This window comes from Delphinus delphis, chromosome 9 (assembly GCF_949987515.2).
Source record: "Delphinus delphis chromosome 9, mDelDel1.2, whole genome shotgun sequence".
Taxonomy (NCBI): domain Eukaryota; kingdom Metazoa; phylum Chordata; class Mammalia; order Artiodactyla; family Delphinidae; genus Delphinus; species Delphinus delphis.
In genome coordinates, this window is record NC_082691.1 from 42,985,847 (window position 1) to 43,004,556 (window position 18,710).

Below are 18,710 nucleotides of genomic sequence, written 5' to 3' on the forward strand. Positions count from 1 at the left end.
GACTTATTAATTTTGTTATACATTGTCAGAAAGGGCAACACTTAGGTGTTATTAAAGCACATAGCAGGACTTTGAATACTCCTTGTTAGAGCCCAGATGGTTTATATCCCGAGTTCAAATTTCTGGAGAGTCTAAATTCAACTAAGCCTTCAAGAGACAGTTTCCTGAAACCATCCAACTTCTCAGAGGTTCCTTTTCAAATTTAACCAGGTGATCCTGTTGAGGAATTCAAAGTAATAGCACTTGTGTCTGGTCATGAATATTTCTGAATAGGTTGAGATTTTATTGTGTCTTTGAACATTTTACAACTACAGACTTTCCAAATCAACCAATCACCTCTCTCTCTGTCTCTCTTTCTCTTTATCTCTCTCCAGCCCATTCTTGCTTGACTTTTACTGTAGTAAGCTGACACCAAAAGTCCCTCTTTGGCCATTCTGTTTATTCATTTAATAAATTGTTAATGAGCTCATATTAATCTAGAGTGTGAGGATACACTAGTGATTAAAGCAGATATGAATTCTACCCTCTACCCTCATCCAGCTTTCACTTGGAGTTTCATTCAGCCTTCTGAAGTATTCAGCGCATGATGGTAACAGTAAATATTTTCCTTCCCCAACAATTCAGGTTTTAAACTGAGGAAACGGCACATTACCAATGAGCCCACTGGAGGCTCTGGGGGCGCTGGCAGCTGCCCTCACTTACTGGAAGCCATTCCCTGTGAGGAGCCATCCTGCTATGACTGGAAAGCAGTGAGGCTAGGAGACTGTGAACCAGATAATGGAAGGGAGTGTGGTCCAGGCACTCAAATTCAAGAGGTTGTGTGCATCAACAGTGATGGTGAGAAAGATTATCTATCCTGTTTTTATGGATGTCTGTTTGACCCTGGAGATACAGTTTTCCTTATGTTAAAATCTCATGTCTTCTCACATCATAGCTGGTTCCATTTACAAACACAGAAATAGCTGCCCCTTCCTTTCCTTCCTTTCCTCCCCTCCCTCCCCTCCCTCCCCTCCCTCCCCTCCCTCCCCTCCCTCCCTCCCTCCTTTCCTCCTTTCCTTCCTCCCTTCCTTCCTTTCTTCCTTCCTGATGGTGGCTGTGGAGAGGGTCTTGAACAATCACAAGGTATTCTTTACTTTGAAAACAGGTATCATAGAATAAGAAACCATCATCAAGGCAATGTGTAAAATTGACAAATTTTAAAATAACAAGGAAAGGTAACATTTTTCTAAGTGTTTTATTTTCCTATTTGCCATGGAAAGTGATATGTAAATAATGAAGGGTTGTAAGCATTGGTTGACTTGCCTTTAGAAGCCTTCGTCTCCCACCCTGATACTGTGTCCTAGTAATATATTTTAATTTCCAGACTTCCAAGCCACGAGGCCTATTGCAGCCTAGAGTTCCTGAATCAACCTTCTGAGCTCTAGGGCCTCCCTTCTAGGAATGTCATAGAGCCACTGGGACAGGGATTTTCCACAAAGTTCTTTCCTTGAACCATAGGAATTACCTTGGACTTTTACGACTGATTTTTGTTGGATAAAATATCCTGTCTTGCTTTCAGCCCTGACTTAAGATCTTTACATTCTTTCCAAGAGTGCTGCAACTGTTTCAGGGAGATTCCCCCTTATTGTTCAGCAATGCCTGAATCACACTTAGGAAACAAAGAACTCCCCGAGACGTAGTGTAAAACCTCTGGCTAAGAGCATCTTCAAGGTTCTTCCAACTCTGAGACTCTGCACATCAGAGCAGCATGAGCACCACACCCCAGGGTCCCACGGTTGACAGTTGATGCTGTTTACAGCATATGCAGGAACATTCTGGTGCCCCCTCAGGGGCACTGGAACATCTGGTAACCGTCGTGATTCCTTCCATCGTATTTTCTTCCAGCAAGCAGAATTGTTACCTCCTGTGACTCAATCACTGCTCAGTAGAGAAAGATACTCTCTGGGGTAAGAGACTGACAGACACTGCTAGTACTGAGAAATTAGCCTTTCAACTTTGAAACCTACAGTGCTGTCTTTGTCCAGGGTCCAAGGTAGTCATGCAGGACAGCTAAAATCTGAACCAGCACTTGAAGTTGGAAGGTGAAGAGGGGATTATTGCCCCAGCTATTTTACGATGAATGCCGCTTTTTTCTCTGTAGTATCATTAGTGACTTCCTTAATGATACTGCTTCTTGATTCCTTTTTCTCAATTTAAATAATTTTTCTTATCCTCCTATAGACCTAGGGAGGAACTGGGATCCCAGATATTATAAAAAGTATATTTGCATGGACTAAGTTGAAAAAAACTCTTAAGATGAAAAGTTAGTTGTGCATGGAACCTCTGCCTAAATATTATAAAATGAAAAATCAGGTCTCACGTATTGCAGTGGTCTTCCTGGATGTTTGTGCAAATTGAGTATATTTGAAATGTACTGGAGGAGGTGGCTATTTTAAAAACAACAGTGGTTAATTTTAATTCTGTCAGCTAAAAAGTACTATGTAGCACATATAATCACCTCCTAAATTGTCTTGTGGAACATTAAAGAACAAGAAGAAGAATGAGTTAGATATGTCTAGTTATGTTGGAAAGTAATGTATGTTATAACCTAAAAGGCAAATTGATAACTCAGTATACATAAGCTGGTTTCACTTTGTCCACCTAACAAACAGAATTAATTTTAAAAGGTCAGAAATGTGTTGCTAACATTCAGTTTGTTATTATTGTTCATTATCAGGACATCTCCTCTGTCATCACATTTTACTCCCTGACATATATTAGTTATTGTGCGATTCAGTGTTTTAACTGCCTCAACTACAGGAATATAGAAAATCAAGAAAATGTTTTATTATAAATCCTAGAGGCTGTTCAAATTTATATATAACTGAAACATAATTGTGCTGTGCGAATCAGTGCAAAAGCTGGAGACCTGTAAATACTACAACCGTATTATGTGGTCACCTGGGAAGTGTTTAGCAGCTGCACCAAATGTCGTTTTGTAATTAAATCGAGCCCAGGGAATTAAAGTTGATTAGTTGTACAGACTCTACCTCTAGGCCTGGCTGTGGCTATAGATTTTGTTTTATAATTAAGTTAAAGCTCAACTAGGGAAGTGAAGAATTAGAGCCTAATTCTCGAGTGAATCTAGCAAATAGTAGAAAGACTGTTTTTTCTCCCACCTTCCTCACAAATTTCACCACTTTGTTAATGATCTATCTCAAAGCATTTAAAGTCTCTTTTTTTCTGAAGTGTTCTTTACCCAGGCTTCTGAGATCATTAGGATTGGCTGCTGCTGTGATTGTCCATTTTCCAGTTATCTTCTCAGGAACAGGGTTGACAGAGGGTTGAGAGAGCACCCAGGAGGAGTTTCATGTAGATTGTCTGACAGAGGGGTGTAACAAAAATGCAAGGTGAAAGAGATCTCAGAAGACAACTAGACTGTCCAGGAAGAGAGAAACATTTTATGTGTAACAGAAAAAAATATTACTCATAATTTAAAGATTGTCAGAAAAGCAATCCCAGACCTGTGGGCACACATAGAGGAACTACTCTAAAGGTCTGGTGGTAATGCGTCAGGGTGCCGAGTGGAATCCTAGAGAATGTTAAACCTATGAGAAAACCCCAAATCTGCTTTCTTTCAGTTTCTGCAAAATTTGTTTGTGTTTTATGTAAAGGTGTAAATTGGTGAGGCAAGAGTATTTTGTTTCCCAAATTGGTTGGTTAGAGACAGAAGAAAGCAAGGCTATTAGGCTGAAAGTCAAAAAATAATCTATAATCTTATTGATTACTTAAGGATACTGTAAACCAAGTATTGTTTCCATATTTCCCTCCCCTCTGTTGAAAGAAGATAAATGATACCATCTATATTTCATTACCATGTGTTCTATGCTAGATATCAGAGTATTGACACCTTTCTGTGTGAATTTCAAAACCACAGTTTTGTTATTGGTATTTGTAAAGGAGTGTCAGATTCCTGTCTTATCTATGGACTTAATTACAGTCTATGGAGGCAAGTCCCAGAAAGCTGCATTTTTATGAAGCTTTCTGGATAGTTCTGATACACAATGAAGTTTGTGAATCACTGTACTAAAATGAGAAAAGGATTGTTTTGGTGGAACCTAAGACCTGATTCTGTTACCCAAAGATTCCCAGCACCAAAGCATACTGGCTGGATTTGGGTAACGCTGAAGAAGACCTATGATTAAGAACGCTAAGAGAGTAATACTGAAGCAAGCCTTTAAAGTAATTTTTTTCTGCCTTTTTTTTGGGGGAACCATTTCTGTATAGCATCAGAAGTACCAAAAGAACTGACCGTGAAAGATGGTTGAAGATGAACTTAATATCCCAGGCACGGGCTTGTCATGCGACTGCTTAGTCTTTCTGAATTTTTACCACCAGTTTCTTCCTACTGGAATGAGATATGTATCCACATATGAGTAGATGGAAGGGAAGACTTGAATGCTATTTATTTCCCAAGTAGTTTATGTTGTACTCTTCTTTCCCCAGGTATTCAGTATTAAGAGGAATGTAAGGGCACACCTGATATCTTGAGGTAAATCAGGAATAAGCTCCTTAAAAAAATGGAAAATTTTTGTCTCTGGAAAACAGGACTCAGTATGGGGAGAAATGGGGCGAAGTACTGCTCTGCTGTATTTTAAGCCTTGTACTACAATTTGTATACAATTTACAAATTATATAAACACTGAATTAATTTGTCCAAATATATATTTATTAAAGAGTAACAGTTTGGAGGGGGATAAAGATATGTGGAATAAAGAGGACAGGGTAAGGAGCAAATCATTCCAGGAATAGAAAGAGAGAAACTACAGAGCTTATAGTTGAAACTAATATTTTGTCTGGTTGAGAATATTCATAAGCCCTCCTAGAAACATAGGCCATGTCAAGGATTAGGATGCCCACAGTTTATTAAAGATGTGCTCCCAGGGGAAGCCAGTAAGAGAAGGGGGAATAAAGAAGCAAAATAGTGAAAGGAGAGTGTGTCTTGGGTTCCCAAGACCACCCCCAGGTTCTTTAATTAACTAGGGGAACTTACAGAACTCAGCATATGGTCATACCCACAGCTATGATTCATTTCATCAAAAGAGTACAAAGCAAAATTAGCAAGAGAAAAAGGCACATGGGGCAAGGTCCAGAGAAAACCAGGCACAAGCTTCCAAGAGTCCTCTCCCAGCGGAGTCAAATTGATGATGCATAATTTTTCCACCAGTGAAGTGTTGTCTACCTGGGAAACTCACCTGAGCCTAGGAGTCCAGGGTTTATATTGGCTCAGCCATGCAGTCACCCTCTGCCTAACACATACCAAAATTCCAGACTCCCAGAAGGAAAGCAGGTGTTCAGTATAAGGCACGTTGTTCGTCTGAATACTTTAAGCCCCCTGAGCAACACTTATCATTTAGAGAATGTGGAGCCGTCCAGAAATTCAAGGTCCCAGAGGCAAGCCAAAGGCCAGCCTAGTGAGCAAGTGTCTAAGGATAACTCTCAGGCCTGCTAAGTTAACTGTTTTCTGCAGGGAACACCAGAGTTGCAGTCTCAGTCTAATTAGGTGAGACACTCTGGAGTGTAAATTAAACCCTAAAGCTTCTAGCTTTAGAAGTAAAGGAGCTGGGATTTTATACTCTCACACCAGTCACGATTGGTGCACAGATGCTGGCTGGGAGGAGGAAGGTGGGTCCAGGAAACTTCCAGCTCTCTATATTGGCCAGACCACCCTAGTGCCCAAGGCCATTCAGCTAAAGGCCAAGAATGAGATATAAGCAGCAGAATCTGATAGATGGGTGCAAAGATCCAGTAAAAGGAGTCTTTAGGGCTCCAAGCTGGGCAAGAACACTGTATAGGAGGGAGATCCAAATATGGTGGGAAGGAGTATAAATGTGTGTATACTAAAGCAAACCTAAAACCTGGTAACAGTGTCTTCTATACTACAGAGGAATCCCCATGAGGATATAGTTTCCAGTTTAGGGAAACACTTTGGGACAGTTTTGGTTGACAAATCTGCAGTACTCTCTACATTGCCTGGATGATAAGAGAAGACCTGAGTTCTGCAAAATAAGAGAATTTTTAAGTTACTTCTGGTAGTATGGGGAGAGAGGTAAGCAGTTTGGGAATGATAAAAGAGAATGAAAGATAGTTCTAGGAGGAGAAGTGAGAGTAAGGATCTTAAGGAAGAAAGAGAAAAAGTTTGAGGATGGCCACAGATAACTGGAAATACCCTTTGGTATGAAATGGGTGATTTGGTCTCATGGGTTTGATCAGGATAGTACCATTTTCTTGAGGTCATTATTGATAGCACTCCCATTTGTCCCCGAAATTGTCCTGGTTTGGAGAATAAGTAATAAGATCACCCTAGAAATGACTGATAAATTGTGAGACAGAGGAGACAAAAAGTATATTTTTGCTTTTTTCCATCAGGATAATACCTTCTGTGCTATATCTTTTCATAATTATTTATCAGTGATGGACAAGAACATCATAATACACAAGGAGGAGTGATGAAAACTTAAGATAAAATTTGTTTAAGTTTATAAGGGAAACTAACCTAGGATTTGCTTCAAAAACTGGCAAGAGCTCAAGTTCAGATCAATTGAAATATCTGTGGAGCTAGCTGAGAACACAATTTCAAAAGCATGATCACTCTTTGGAACTGGAATCTGCTTCTTAACGCAGATTACACAGTCATTACATGGAAAAGCTGATCTTTTAAATGCAAGAATACGTCCTTTAACTGAATTGTTTTTCCATAATTTAAGCAATAAATCAACTAAGGAGTTTCCTTCCTGTAGAAGGCTATGCCATTTAATGCGTTTGCAATATAATTAGGTTGGATATTATGCTTAAATCTAAGGTCCCTTACTTTACAATTAGGATCATCTAACACTGTTGGTAAGAGTTTGTTTCCTATAATTGCATTGAGATTCTCTATTCAATTTGTTGTAAAGATGAAAGTCATTATAGCCTTTTAGAACATTTAAGACAATAGGTTATTCTTCAGTATTGGTTTGTAGTAATCACAATTTTATTCTGGCCTTAAAAAATCTGGCATCAGATACCCTGATCTATATTCTGTGTGTGTGTGTGTGTGTGTGCGCGTGTGCGTGTGTGTGGTATGTGTATTATAATATCTTTTGATATACTGTAAATAAAAAGTATTTTTTTGTTTATAAGGAAGCCATCAGGATTGAGCCAGCGTTCTTTTGCATAGCAATGTCTTAGCAAAGGGTAGCGTTTTATAAGGAATTTTCTTCTTAATAGTAGGTTAGTTATAGCAGAAACCTCAGATGAAAGTTGAGTGAACAGTAGTTTGCTTGCCACTTAATAGGATGATATAAATTTCCCCCTAAGGTTTATCTACCACTTCAAATGGCAAATGCAAAAGAAAACAGTCTTTCACTTTATAAGTGGTCAAGTGCCTTAACACAACCCAGGGCAGCCAGTTTTCTCATAGCTGGGTCAGTAAAAGCCAGTACGATAGAAGGCACATCTTTCAACCTAACAGATGCATCTCATCCCTTACCTTATCCTTCCCTTTTTTGCTTCTGTGACTTTGCTCATCTCTTATCTCCCCTGTCAGACTTCGTTTTCCCTTGATTTCATTGATTCTCCATTCCTCTGATGTCTTTCCTCCCTCTCAGGCCGTGTATCATTTAACTGTTGCCGGATAACAAGCCACTTCAAAACTCTCTGGCTGAAAACAAAACCAGTTAGGATTTCCCATGATTCTGCGGAGTTCCTGTTCCAGTTTTACTGTGCTCACTCAGAGAGGTTTGGCTGTGACTGGAGGAAGATCCATGACGGGCTCCCTCACGTATTTTGCATCTGATGCTAACTGCCTGCTAAGGTGCATTGGTGCTTCTTCACAGGGGCTCTCATTCTCCGTTAAGCTGGACCAGCTTCCTTACCTGGTGGTTGTAGGGCACTGCTTTTAAAAGGACAGAAACAGAAGCTGACAAGCCTCTTGAACTTTTACAGTGTCACTTCGGCCACATTCTTTTGGTCAAAGGAAGTCCTGATGACAACTCAGATTTAATGAGAGAAATAGGCTCTACCGCTTGATGAGAGACGTTATGAAGAATTGTGGCAAAGAATTTAATTCACTACAGTCCACCCTCTGGTCACAATTGTTTTCACTCCTCCCACATGCAAAGTACACCCCTTTTCCACTGGAGACCATCAGAATTCTCATGCAGTTATGCCATCAGGCTTAAAGTTCACTATCTCATGTTCTGCATCTAGTTCAAATATAGATGAGGCATCTCGGGGACAACAATTCGGGTGTGGCTACTCTTTTCTTATTTATATTTTTTTCACGTATTTGATTTGAGCTCTTACTTTCAGAGGAGCTGTTTTGCCCCATGAGGCAATTTGTCAAATTCTTTCCTGTGCCTTTCAAAGTCATTTAATGCTCTCCATTAATTATAGATTTTTTTGAGGGGAAAAATAAAAATCAGAAAATATAAAAATAAATATATAGGCTCTTATCATGTACAAATAATATGACAGTCTCATTTGATCAAATTAAAATGATAGAACTTGACTTCTTAAACAGAATTGTGCTCTGTATCTTCCACATAATACCACGCACACATCAAAAAAAATTATCTCAGATGATAGGATTAGTGCTTATTTTAAAACCTTGTAAATTTCAAGTGCTTTTGTCCCTTACTTGTATATTGTTATTCCTTTCTAAGTTTTAAAAAAGGAGTTTATTGTAGTGCTTAAATCTTCTTATTATTAATTAAATCCTGTATTCAGAAACCTTTCCTGTGAGTTTAGAAAGGACTCAGTCCTACAGAATCTATCTGTTTAGCTGAATGTCTGAATAATTATTTAAGGTGTCAAGACATGGAAAATATAACTCTCATATTGAAAGATATTTTAATTTGTAGATGTAATAAAAATTTGAATCATTCAGATAATTAACTTTCCCCCCCAAATGAAACTCTTTTGTCCTGCACCTAACATACATATTCCTTCAAGATCTTACTATACACTAGTGTGGTGCTTTTCACAAAGTGATTTATGAAAAATGATTTTCTTTAAGATAATGACTTCATATAATCCTTGTTTTATGTTACTTGTCAGAAGAACCTGATTTCAGATTGAAATCGGAAATTTTGGTTTCTAGGGTATGGCTACTCTTGAATCAGAGGGCTTTGAACAAAAAAACACAAGATAACCTTCTCCACACATACAACATACAATGATGTAACAGGGACCAGAAAATCAGAATAGACTCTCCCACTCAAAGATGAGAAAACTAGGAAACGTTCAGCAGTTTCTGGTCTACATCAATTCTAAGACCCAGCCTGTCTCCCCTATACCAGGGGCAGGGAAAATTCCTTGATCTAAGCCTATTTTTGTTTTCTGAGAGTGGTTCCGTAGCCCATTTTTCTCCTTGGCTCTTTGTTCTTCACCCTGGGATCTTGGATTTTCCATAAGATGTCTTGCCTTTTCCATAAGAAATGGCTCACATTTATAGCTGAGGAACTTTCTCAGTCTGCCTTCTGCACATGTAAATCGGAGAGCCTGGAGTCCTTTTATTCATTTTGAAATATTGCAGTTTCTCTGAGACCAAGCTGACAGTGTTTTTATCAATATAACACTCTTAAATGGTTTTGGGTTTCTTAAGAATCTCATTGGAAGTCACTCCGTGGCACCAAAGCCATAGCCGTAATTTGGATGATTTGTTTTTGAAAAAGCCTCTCTTTACTTTGGGCCATGTATGAGGCTGCTGTGGAAACTACCTTTAAGATTTTTAGAGGCCTTTTAAAAGTCAGGGAGTCTTCTAAATACCACTTAAATCTTTCTGAGGTCTTATCAAAGAATTTTTAGCTACATCCTTGAGTTGATTTTTACCTTAGGCCATATATTTCTCTGAAAATCTTTTACCAGCTAACCAGGGCTGAGAAACAATTTTATTTTCCATTTCAGTATATCATGGCATCATCTTAATTCCAACTGCACACTGATTATTCTTTTTTTAGTTTATTTCTCTCCCTATATCATCATTCTCAGGGTAAAAAAATTAAATTGACACTTCTAACCTCTTTTCTGGAAATGTCTAGATTTATAGGTCCATTAGATACGTTTTCTGTCTTGCAAGTTTCTATAAGCAACAGTTATGAGAATTTTTCCATCAATATGTAACATGATGATGTTACATCTTCTATTAACAACCTTTTCTGTCTCCATCCTCCATTAACAGTCTTCTCACCTATTTTTTAACCTTTACCTACCCCAAGTCTCAAAGCCATTGCTATATGTTTTAGGTTTATGGTAAAGAAGCACCCCATTTCTAGGTACCAAGTTTTCTACCAGATACATATGCTGCGTAACAAACCACCCTAAACTTAATGATTTAAAAAAATTTTTTTCTCAATTCTGTTGGTTGGCTGGGCAGTTCCTCTATTGGTTCCTGCTGGGATCACTGGTGCAGCTGCAGTGAGCTGGAGGGCTGGCATGGATGATGTCCAAGTTGGCCTCACTAATATCAATGAGGGTACTTCATTTTTCCTCCATGTGTCTTGTCATAGCCCTGTAGACTAGACCAGCTTCTTTTCAAGGTGATCCCAGGGCAGTGTTCCAGAAGGGCAAAACAGATGAAAGACCTTGTAATGCCTGGGTTCTGGAACAGTCATAAGGCTACTTCTTCTTTGGGTCAAAGACAGTCCCAGGGCTGGCCAGATTCAAGGGATAATGGACTCAATTATACCTTTTGATGGGAGTTTCTTGTCAGAATTTGTAGACATATTTAATTTACCACAGGCTACTTCCTCTGTTTCCTGTATGCTGTACTCTTTCTGTGCTTCCTGTTTAAATGTTAACATTCCCTTTCAACCTTCTGCTTTTGAGCTCTACCTGGAAGCTCCAACTAAACCCTACTGGCATTTCAAAATCAGTATGTACCAAAGTCAAACTCATCATCTCTCCTCCAAAACTGGTTTCTCCTCCAGTTTTCCTCACCTAGTTGATAGCACCACAATTTGCTCAGTCCTGCTGATAGAGTGACAACTGTGAAGTGACATAAAGGAGGTGGAGAAGCCAGCCCCATGAGAATCTGGGAAGATAATGTTCTAGGCAGAAGGAACACCAAATGCAAGACCCTGAGATGGGAACTGCTTTGAATCTGAGGAACAACAAGGTGGCCAGTGTGGTTGGCATAGCGTGAATTAGGGGCAGAATAATCAGCGATGAGGTTAGAGGAGTTTATAGAGGAGTAAGACCACTAAGGGGCTTTGGCTTTCAGTCTGACTAAGTTGGAATCTATTGGAGGGTTTGAGCAGACAAGTAACGGGAGATGACTTTTGTTTTTAAAGAATCGTTCATGTTGCTTTGTTGAGAATCAACTTTGAAAGAGTAGATAAGAAACAGTGAAGAGGCTATTGCAATAATTCAGGTGAGAGACAGTTGTGAGCCTTAGATAAGGGTTGCAACAATGGAAGGGGTTAAAAGAGTTAAACTGATTGTCTAGGAAGAATTAAGGCAGTTAATAGAGATAGTGGGATCCTGGGATCAGATTTTCCTTATCTGGGGATTCACAGGTCTCCCACCAAACATCCTCTCTTGATCATATAATTTAACTGCTTAAAATCTCTTGCTGGCTTCCTGTTGCCTTCTGCATAAAGTTCAGAGCTATTTGGGAATCACAGAATGTCTCCCCTGATCTCTTCTGGTCCTTTTACCAGTCGTCTTTCTGTCCTTCTGTTTATTACATCATTGTACATTTTATAGAATTTGGTTTTTTCCACTTTACTATTACCCATTATCTCCTCTATACTATTAGTTACTGTGGGTTAGGAATCATGCCTTATTTATTTTGGTATACCTATTTCCTAGCCCTGTGTTCCATATAACAGATTGTCAATAATGAATCTCTGATTCATCACCAATTTCTTGCTTTCTTTTATTCCTAAACATCACATCCTTTCAGGAAATGGCTCTCAATTTCTCCTTAAGTAAACTTTTGTTAATGCTCTCACTGCAAATTCAAACTTTGCCTCCCAGATGTCAGATAAAGCATGACACCAAATTGCACACTCTATTACCATCTCAATATGCCTTCAAATTCCATTACTCTCAAGTCCCAGTACACCAGAGCAAAACAGCCACTGCATTTGCATAAAGAGAAAAAATAAACAGATTGTTCATAAAAACCTATAATCTGAAGGATTCTTCGAACAGCATTTTATCATTAGTCTGACTTTTGCTGAGATTCAATTTTCTGGAGCCCAGTCACTGAAGCACTAAGTATGGGTTCAGATGCTAACTTTACCATTTTCTTTGGCAAGTTACTTAAATCCTCTGTGACTAAGTTTCCTCATCTGTGAAACTAGGATAGTACAGTTACCTACTCATAATATTGTTGTAGAGTATAAATGAGTTAATATATGTTAAGTGCTAAGAATTGTGCCTGACACATAATAAATATTGTTTAAGTATTTGTTGTTACTATCATTCATTTGAGATGAGTTCAATAGTGAAAAAGGGAACTAAGCACAAAAACCATTCTTTTTTGTTTGTTTCTTTGGCTAAGGATAAGAATTTTATTACTTACCCATACCGATCAAATGATTTACAGTCGATCTCATTTATTTTCATAACACTCTCATAAAATAAGTGTATTTTCAAAAGCATATGTGTATATATATATATATATTATAAAATAAGTGTATTTTCAAAAGCATATGTATATATATGATATATATATTATATATATATCCTTACAGAAATGATGCCTGCTTCTTTGTTCTATTAGCGATCAGAATATAATAAGTATTATATAATAGTAAAATTTCATCATAGAAAATCCTTTCACCTGTTACACAAGGAAATAGATGTCTGAATTGATGTTTCTTTTTTTCCACTTGACACATGCTAGTGATTCAAATTAGTACTGAGCTAGTAATGTCTTCTGAAGAGAACTAAGATTATTTGAATTTGACCAAATTTTGAAAATTAATTCTCATAACATATTGCTGTTTTTAAAGTATAGATTATGACTATGCATTTTATATTCATATGATGTAAGAATTGCACTGTGTCATGCACAGATAATTGTAATTTTCTCTCTTTCCTTAGAGAGATAATAAGCTAGTCAGAAACTGGACTTCACTTGGTTTATATATCAGATCAGGGAATGTTTTTGTGGAATGGCAATTAAATATCTGAGAAAATAAATCTATAGTAGTCTTCAAACTTTAAGACCACTGGTATCCCAAAATACTCCCCAAAAATCCACATTAGGAAGTAAGGCTTAGCTGTGACCCTCAATCTGAGGTTTCTTATTTCAGGAGCACCTAGTGTTGAAATGGGAAATAAGGTATGAAAATCTATAAGATTACTACAGTGCATTTTCTTGATTTTCAGCTTTACCAACAGGCTAAAAGGGGGTAAAGAATTTAAGTAAATTAACAAGTAAAATTTTTAAATCTTTGATTTTATATCTTAAAGTCTTAAACCCTTGATTAAAAAATTGCTAAATTGATGTAAAATTTTTGAAGATATGTATTCATCATGTGTTACTTGCCTCCTCAACATTCATTCATTCTCTTCTCTCATTAACTGTGCCTCTGATTTTTCTTTGAAGAATTCATCCATCCCCCAAACGTATTCACAAGGTTTGCTGGGATTGTACTTGCCAAAGCTGTATTCTATCTACTTTGCCATAGTGATTGCTTTAAGGATGAGTGTATGACCCAGTTTGGGCTAGCAAGAGAGAATACACCCAAGAACTCGTGCAGAAGAAATTAAAAGAGATACTGGAGCTATCCAGAGTCACTATATAAAGTTGATACTATAAAAGACAGGGGTGGAGGTATTTGTTGGTACCATTTGAGCCATTGAATCTATACTATCCTCACCTGAAGCCATTTTTAATCCTTACCTGAGGTCATTATTTAAACCAGTAAAGTCTCTTCATTATTTCTATCCCAGAATAGATCTAACTAATACAGAAAGAGACTAGGAAGTTAGTTCCCACTTTGAATGAGTGGCTACATGGGCTCATACTCCCAGATGTATCCAAAATTCGCCTCTAAGCAATTATTCAATCTCTATATTCCTTAAGAATATGTCTATGAACCATTTGCAAAACCTTTATGCTAAAGAAGGGTCAAAAGTGGCTTTTCTGAATAAGCTAATTTCTACAGAAGATTTCTTAGTAAAAAGAATGCAGGGCAACAGTCTGGTTGGAAGAAGAAGAACTTGTTTTATATCTTCAGAGCATTTAATGTTAGATAAAGAAAACATCAGTTGTCCTTACCAAAGCAGAAGTAGGCCAGCAGAAATGGTGTAGTGTCTAAAGTGCCTCAAGGCATCGTTTTTTTTTTTTTTTTGCCGCAATTGTTACAAGATGCTTTTTATCCTTCCCATTCTCTTCTACTCCTTTGACACTGAAACATTCCATTGCTGGACATCATTGTAGACATCATAGAAATGACATGATGTCACAAAATTTCTGCCTGGTACTTTTTAATGGAGGATTGGTCAAAAAGTTCATTCGGGTTTTTCCATAACATCTTACAGAAAAACCTGAATGAAATTTTTGGCCAACCCAGTGTTAAAATTACATAATGTCAACTTTGATTCAGAGCTATATCGGAATTTTTAAATAAAAAACGTGTGCAGTCAGCCTTCTAAATATTTAGTTTGGGTTTTTCTAGGATACACAACCCAGAACATTGCCATATGCCATGAGAGAGCTAGAACCCTCTAAACAACATTTAGAATTGGTTTGAACATTGGTTAGATCTGTGAGAGTCTGCTACTTAGGCTCATTCATTCATCCATTCCACAAGGTTTATTTAATGCTCTGTTTCAGGCATTTTGTAGCATGTGCTAGTGATGTGATATACTAATGATAGCTTCTCCCATCCCAACAAGCACCTAGTTGGAGATGGGAAAATGTGTAATCAAATCATTTTAACATAGTGCAGTAATTTCTAAACTAGAAATAAATACAGGGTGCTAAGAGGAAAAGTGGGTAGAGTTTACTCTCTACCTCGAAGGGTGACTGAAAAAAGGAGATGACTTATGTGTTTACTCAAAGGATAAATAAAAATTCTTAAGAAGATCCATCTATTTTAGGCTAAATGCACAGCTATGCAAAAGCACAGAGGTGTGAAAGAACTTGGGATGTTTGAGGAGCTGCAAATATTTGGATATGTCACTACAGAATTTGTGTTTGGAAAGTTGAAGGAGATAAGTCTTTGTGAGTGATACCAGACCATGAAAGAAGCCAAGTAAAAGAAACTCTGTTCCATTCTACTGGTATTAAAAAATGTTCTGCTATGGTCAACAGGCACATGAAAAGATGTTCACCATCGCTAATCATCAGGGAAAGGCAAATCAAAACCACAATGAGATATCACCTCACACCTGTTAGGATGGCTATTATCAAAAAGACAAGAAATAACAAATGTTGGCGAGGATGTGAAGAAAAGGGAACACTTCTGCTCTATTGGTGAGATTGTAAATCAGTTCAGCCACTGTTGAAAACAGTATGGAGGTTCTTCTAAAAACTTAAAGTAGAACTACCGTATAACCTAACAACCTCACTCCTGGATATATATCCGGAAAAAAAAAAAAAAAACTAAATCAAAGAGATATATACACCCCAGCGTTCATAGGAGCATTATTTACGGTTGCCAAGATATGGAAGCAACCTAATTGTCCATCAACAGTTGAATGGATAAAGAAGCTTTGGTACATATATACAAACATAAACTCACACAATGGAATACTACTCAGCCATAAAAATGAACAAAATTTTGCCATTTGCAACAACATGGATGGACTTGGAGGGCATTATGCTAAGTGAAATAAGTCAGACAGAGAAAGACAAGTGCTACATGATATCACTTATATGTGGAATCTAAAAAATACAACACACTAGAGAATACAGCAAAAGAGAAGCAGACTCATAGGGAACAAACTAGTGGTACCAGTGGGGAGGGGGTGGGGAGGGACAATATAAGGGTGGGGGAATGGGAGATACAAACTATTGGGTATAAACTAGGTTCAAGGATATATTATACAACATGGGGAATATAGCTAGTATCTTGTAATAACTGTAAATGGAAAGCAACCTTTAAAAATTGTATAAGAAATATTTTTTAAAAAATAAAAATAAATTTTTAAAAAAAGTGTTCTGCTGTGGAGGTGGTATAATCAGATCATTTAGAAATAAAACTCCAACCATAGCAGAGAGGAAGGGAGTTGAGACAGATGCTCTTATTCTTTTTTAAACTAAAGTAAGAAGTATATTTGTCTTTAACACAAAATTTGATCTAGGAATAATCCTGAGAATTTTATTGTAGTGGCATTTGTGTTTGATCAGAGTTATTAATGCTCACTTGTTCCCCTGACACATTAAATGTAGAAAGTAGGGAAATCCACATATCTTAGAATTTATGTTTTATATATTTCATAGAATATGAAAGATGTTTTACAGGTTGTCATAATGCTAATTAAAAGAAGGAATGTTCCAAATTATTATGATCTGGCAAGTAAATGAAGAAAGAAGTTATACTGAACATTTTTATTTTTAAAGAGCCCCTGATAATGTAGCTGTAAGGATGTCTTTCATACTTATTCAAGAAATCCATATCTAAACGTTATACATACACACCTCTAACATCTACATAGAAGTATAGAAGACTGATAGATTATTATAATATGGGTGAAAGTTGTAATTTTTAAATATCACATTTTATATGCCAGGAATACTTGAAAAAAATGGTAGCATAATTGTATTAATACTTAGAAGTAGTAGGTTGTTTAAGCTTTGTATTCCTGGAATTGATCTAATCATTTACATGATAACAATGATTAAATCATAATCATAACAATGATTAAGATGTTGAGATCCACCAGAAGGCAGACAGCAGAAGCAAGAATAACTACAATTCTGCAGCCTGTGGAATGAAAACCACATTCACAGAAAGAAAGACAAAATGAAATGGCAGAGGATTATGTACCAGATGAAGGAACAAGATAAAACCCCAGAAAAACAACTAAATAAAGTGGAGATAGGCAACCTTCCAGAAAAAGAATTCAGAATAATGATAGTGAAGATGATCCAGGACCTCAGAAAAAGAATGGAGGCAAAGATGGAGAAGATGCAGGAAATGTTTAACAAAGACCTAGAAGAATTAAAGAACAAACAAACAGAGAACAATACAATAACTGAAATGAAAACTACACTAGAAGGAATCAGTAGCAGAATAACTGAGGCAGAAGAACGGATAATTGACCTGGAAGACAGAATGGTAGAATTCACTGCCCCAGAACAGAATAAAGAAAAAAGAATGAAAAGAAATGAAGACAGCCTAAGAGACCTCTGGGACAACGTTAAACGCACCAACATTCGCATTATAGGGGTTCCAAAAAGAGAATAGAGAGAGGAAGGACCCAAAAAAATATTTGAAGAGATTCTAGTCAAAAATTTCCCTAACATGGGAAGGGAAATAGCCACCCAAGTCCAGGAAACACAGAGAGTCCCATACAGGATAAACCCAAGGAGAAACACACCGAGACATATAGTAATCAAATTGACAAAAATTAAAGACAAAGAAAAATTATTAAAAGCAGCAAGGGAAAAATGACAACATACAAGGGAACTCCCATAAAATTAACAGCTGATTTCTCAGCAGAAACTATACAAGACAGAGGGAGTGGCATGATATATTTAAAGTGATGAAGGGAAAACCTACAACCAAGATTCCTCTACCCAGCAAGGATCTCATTCGGATTTGATGGAGAAATCAAAAGCTTTACAGACAAGCAAAAGCTAAGAGAATTCACCACCAAACCAGCTCTACAACAAATGCTAAAGGAACTTCTCTAAGTGAGAAACACAAGAGAAGAAAAGGACTTACAAAAACAAACCCAAAACAATTAAGAAAATGGTAGTAGGAACATACATATCGATAATTACCTTAAATGTGAATGGATTAAATGCTCCAACCAAAAGACACAGACTCGTTGAATGGATACAACAACAAGACCCATATATATGCTGTCTACAAGAGACCCACTTCAGACCTAGGGACACATTCAGACTGAAAGTGAGGGGATGGAAAAAGATATTCCGTGCAAATGGAAATCAAAAGAAAGCTGGAGTAGCAATACTCATATCAGATGCAATAGAGTTTAAATAAAGAATGTTACAAGAGACAAGGAAGGACACTGCATAATGATCAAGGGATCAATCCAAGAAGAAGATATAACAATTATATATGCACCCACCATAGGAGCACCTCAATGCATAAGGCAAATGCTAACAGATATAAAAGAGGAAATCAACAGTATCACAATAATAGTGGGGCACTTTTAACACCTCACTTACACTAATGGACAGATCATCCAGACAGAAAATTAAGGAAACAGAAGCTTTAAATGACACTACAGACCAGATAGATTTAATTGATATTTATAGGACATTCCATCTAAAAACAGCAGATTACACTTTCTTCTCAAGTGCACACAGAACATTCTCCAGGGTAGATCACATCTTGGGTCAACAAATCAAGCCTGGGTAAATTTAAGAAAATTGAAATCATAATAAGCATCTTTTCCGACCACAGCACTATGAGATTAGAAATAAATTACAGGGGAAAAAATGTAAAATATCTAAACACATGGATGCTAAACAGTATGCTACTAAATAACCAAGAGATCACTGAAGAAATCAAAGAGGAAATGAAAAATTACTT

The 18,710-nt window shown here is 37.2% G+C and overlaps 1 protein-coding gene across 1 annotated transcript in view; it reads left to right on the top strand.

The window, feature by feature from the left end:
• THSD7A (thrombospondin type 1 domain containing 7A) overlaps window positions 1–18,710 on the top strand; it is a 455,382-nt gene that overhangs the window by 277,563 nt on the left and 159,109 nt on the right. The window contains exon 6 of the mRNA XM_060020445.1: window positions 625–837. Within this exon, the coding sequence (XP_059876428.1) occupies window positions 625–837 (213 nt within the window). The remainder of the gene's footprint in view (window positions 1–624; window positions 838–18,710) is intronic.